The 4,499-nt window shown below is 33.8% G+C and overlaps 1 protein-coding gene across 1 annotated transcript; it reads left to right on the top strand.

Moving 5' to 3' along the window:
* The first annotated feature begins 245 nt into the window (after window positions 1–245).
* Window positions 246–3,260, top strand: LOC117338241 (temptin-like). The gene is made up of 3 exons (XM_033899508.1): window positions 246–525; window positions 757–907; window positions 2,773–3,260. The coding sequence occupies exons 1-3, from the start codon at window positions 316–318 to the stop codon at window positions 2,865–2,867; spliced, it is 456 nt and encodes a 151-aa protein (XP_033755399.1). The 5' UTR covers window positions 246–315; the 3' UTR covers window positions 2,868–3,260.
* The last annotated feature ends 1,239 nt before the right edge of the window (window positions 3,261–4,499 follow it).

Below are 4,499 nucleotides of genomic sequence, written 5' to 3' on the forward strand. Positions count from 1 at the left end.
TATCAAAAGCTACATTGTCATTTAGGAAGACCATCAATATAGCATAAATAATGTACAGTGTACTTGAATATAACACACGTACTCGTAAATATGGACATTCCCACGTATACCCTCCTGCCCTGTGGAGTACTGTTATGTTTTTTTACTAGTACGAGTCGCATACAAATAAAAAAAACGTAACTGTGATGTCATCGCTATTCATCAGGAATATGTCAATTTCACTGGCGTCAATTTCACCATCAGAACACACCGCGATAAAACATCGCGATACAGACAACGAATTTCATTTCTAAAACTTAATACGCTGAAGTCAAGATGGCGCATAGCCACTTTCTCCCAATTTTTATATGTTGTATGCTAATAGGACTGTGTGTGGCGTTCCCGCCGTTCCGGCGATACATACCCAATGCCTACCGAGTACCAGATCCCTGTTTTACACGAAGGATCGGAAGGAGAACCCAGCTGCGCTATATCCAAGCTGTAGGGCATTATCGAGACAGCTCGAAGAGAAATCCATTCGGAAGAGTAAGTTTCGAATATGTTTATTAATGTCTGAAATTCTACATTAGTCGTAGAAATTTCGGTGAGTGTTTTAAAACAATTCACAGTTTTGAAATAATCACAATGAAAATGTTTATATGTTCAATAAATAGCTGGGAAGAGAAAAAAAAGGAGCTGAAATCATTATTATTTAGAAATCTTCCAAATTTTATATATTATTAATATAATAATGTGTATCAATTATTTTGTCTCTAGGATTTCGAAATGCAACGTGGAAACTGGACTGTTCTGTGTACAATGGACTCTGATAAAGATGGTATGAAAAATGGATACGAAATGGGTGATCCTGATTGTAATTGGAAAGGGGGCGTTCCGTCATTTTTAAGGATCCCATACAGTCATCCAGGTAAGATTTTTTTAAACTAAAATAACCTCTGACGTAACAAGCTCAAGGCTATACATGTATATGACGAGTAGACACTCACTTATCATAGCCGGCATGGCTTATTTTCGCGAGAGAAAGACACACAAATATATATATAATTAAAAGTAAATAATGTGCCTGTGATGGATTTACATAATAATTTAAAACAAACCATAAAGCTCTTCATGTGATTTTTTTTATTATTATCATTATATACATGTATACATGTATATCTTACATAGAGTTCAGTCGGTTACTCATTTACCTAATGAATTTCACAAATGAAACCAATTCTTCATCTACTACAAAATTGAAAAGAGTATTGAATTTAAAAGCACTGGGTCTTTCATAATAGTACCGAGATAAAAAAAAAAAAAAAGTTCCTGCTTGTGAATAGTTGTCGCACGCTGCAATTAGGTACATGTAATTAATGAAACTCGTCTCCAATATCGTTCTGACTTCAAAGGCTTCAAGTTCTATTTTCCCTGTGAATGTTGTTCCATCTATCGTATTCGACTTGAAATTTGATATTACACGTTCGAAAAATCGAAGAGAAGAGTTACAAGATACAAGAAACTTTATTCAACGTCGCATAGATATGAACAATGAACATTAACTCAAGTGAGTTATTATTATATACAGCAAATATTGCATTAAGAAATATCACTGGTAGATAAAAAGAATATTAAAGTACTTCAAAATTACATGATTTAAAATTAACACAAATACACCACAAAAGTACGTTTCGGACTACATTTATACGATGTAAATATGAGCATAAGGTCTATACAAATTTTAATTATATCATTTTACCAGATAAAAGGCATTGAATTTCATCATGAAATTAATTTTTAAAATAGCTAATTACCAATGTTAAAAGTAAACATCGCAAAACTTACGCGTTATAACGCGAACCTTTTGTGTAATATCGGGAAACTAACACGTAAAAACGTATTTAAACTTTAAAATCTGCGAAAACTAGTCCAACCGAATTTCTCACTTCTAAAAAAGTGAGAATATTGTTTTTGAAAGATAGTTGCAATGGTGTATTAAAGTCCGCATGGCAGTAAATATCAGAAAACTTAATGACACTGAAGTGTATCATGTGTCCATATCATAGCCCTTGAAAATTGTTTGATCATTTGAGGCTGCGGTGGTGATGTTACCAGTAATTTACCACGAATTAAGTAATACAAGAGAGGGGATAGGAGGTTCTGATTCCGAATTCCTCTGATACTCGAAATTATTATCTCGTACACTTATACATGTATCTACTTATCATAAACACGTTTAATATCTCGATTTAAAATGCTTATTGGAAGAAATCTTTATTTTTGTGCCATCCCTCTTTTAACGTCATCATGCTATCATGAAAGATGACGTCATTCTTTTAATGATTTTGCCCAGACTGGATTTGATATTGTAACTTTAGAAGGACGTTTTACTTTCTTTTCTTTTTTTCGTTAAAGGGTCATTTAAACCTGATATAATGCCATTTTGCACACGATATATTTTTTATTGATATTTTAATTGCGACAGTTATATACAAATTAATATACAAGTTTGACAATGGTTGCCATGATAAACACAAACACTATCAACAAAACATAATGTACAATCTGTATAATGTTCATTCTAAAATAAGTTTGACACTTTCCCATTTTTTCCGGATCGTGTTTGCTGCATTTTGGTTTAACATAAAGGTCGAATATAGATCAAGATTTCTGTAATTTTGAATAAATGTCTTGCATGTTTCCCAGTTTGGACATTTTGCACACGATATATCGCCAGTTAATATATCAAATTCTGATACTATTTCTTACGTTCTCTTTTGCTTATTATTTCAGGAATTGCGGAGACCTTTAATAATTTAACTAGACGTTATGAGGTTGTTCCACAACTACGTATGGCGATTTGTTCGAGGAATTTTCCGATGATATAATGAAATTATATCTAACAGTAGGCGCCAGCAACCAAATCAAGCGATGTCATACATCATGCTCGAGTATTTTAAACGAGCATTACTAGCATCTGAATTACGCCGTCTGAACATCAAAAGAAATGCCAAGGTAAAAATAGCATGGCGAAGAAACTATCAAAATTCGAAGATAGATCTAGAAAAACAAAATTCGATTGTTTGTTGAGAAATTATATAAATGTTGTAGAAGTGTATGTTTAGTTTGGAACACAGGCAACACTATCGAGTGGCGTATATAACAAAACAATGACATCTAGTGGAGAAAAAAACCCACCAAAACCAACGACATCTTGTGGAGAAAACAACAAGACAACGACATCTTGTGGAGAAAACAACAAAACAACGACATCTGGTGGAAACATAACAACCAAAATCAACGGCATCTGGTGGAGAAAACAACAAAACAACGACATCTGGTGGAAACATAACAACCAAAATCAACGGCATCTGGTGGAGAAAACAACAAAACAACGACATCTGGTGGAGAAAACAACAAAACAACGACATCTGGTGGAAACATAACAACCAAAATCAACGGCATCTGGTGGAGAAAACAACAAAACAACGACATCTGGTGGAAAACATCTACTCGAGACAATTGTGTTCAATATATAATGTCCACAGTCAACACCTGGCGATTAGAGACAAATTATCTCGGCCAATTCCGTAAAGTCTCGGCGTCAAACTTCCGGACCTCGACGGAAAAAGCCGAGATGTTACGGTCAGTGCCGAACAGAGGAAAATGTAACGATTTCTTATGAAAGCGAAATATAGGAGTAAATTTTGATAATTCTACTACAAAACAAATAAGTACTGCGAATGGCTGTCACAGTTTTTATGTTAAGGCTAAATTATGAAATATCTGTTTTTCGTACTTCTGTTATACATTCACTTTTTGTGTCTACGTACTAATTCATTTAAGGGTGTATGTGACTTGTTTATTTTTGCTAGAGTTACATCCTTTATCTGTTAGATCGTTATAAATGTAGGCGATGTCAATGTATCTATTTTCGTTTGTATATTCAATATTAAATGAATTAATTATGACGTCATTTCAGAAATGGATATATACTAGCAAGCACTGGTATACAAATCCACTGACAACATTATCTCACCGAAGAAAATAAATCGAAATGTTATATGAATTTTAACCGATAACTCATTTTTACATTATTATAAATATAACTTTGTACATATAATGTATATATTTCATTTAAATTATAACTAAGCGTGTAATATTGTCAGTAATATGCCATTACCCCGGATTGACAAGGGGAGGTAATCCAGTTGTCTCGTGCTGATTTGAATTTTATTGCTGAGATATAATGAGTGAGTTGGTCAGCGAGTCGAAGATTGAGTCGGTGAGTGAGTGGTTGAATGGATAAGTGAACAGTCCACGTGTTAGATCGAGCTCGTGGTCAGGTTGAAAAAGGAAGTAGTGAATGTATGTCTGAGTTTATTCATGATTATTTACGATTTATTTAAACAATAAACAGTTACAAATTGCTCAAGGCGTCTATGTTTACTAAGGCCAAGAATAGTAATGTATCATGTTTGCTGTAGAATAATTTCTACACCGCACCTCCCCATAGTCGT

The sequence above is a fragment of the Pecten maximus genome, chromosome 1 (assembly GCF_902652985.1).
Source record: "Pecten maximus chromosome 1, xPecMax1.1, whole genome shotgun sequence".
NCBI classification, from domain to species: Eukaryota; Metazoa; Mollusca; class Bivalvia; order Pectinida; family Pectinidae; genus Pecten; species Pecten maximus.

Coding starts and splice junctions, on each gene's coding strand:
- LOC117338241 (XM_033899508.1), top strand. CDS start 316: ATGGCGCATAGCCACTTTCTCCCAATTTTTATATGTTGTATGCTAATA. Junction 526..756: donor AGAGAAATCCATTCGGAAGA/GTAAGTTTCGAA, acceptor TTTTGTCTCTAG/GATTTCGAAATGCAACGTGG. Junction 908..2,772: donor GATCCCATACAGTCATCCAG/GTAAGATTTTTT, acceptor TTATTATTTCAG/GAATTGCGGAGACCTTTAAT.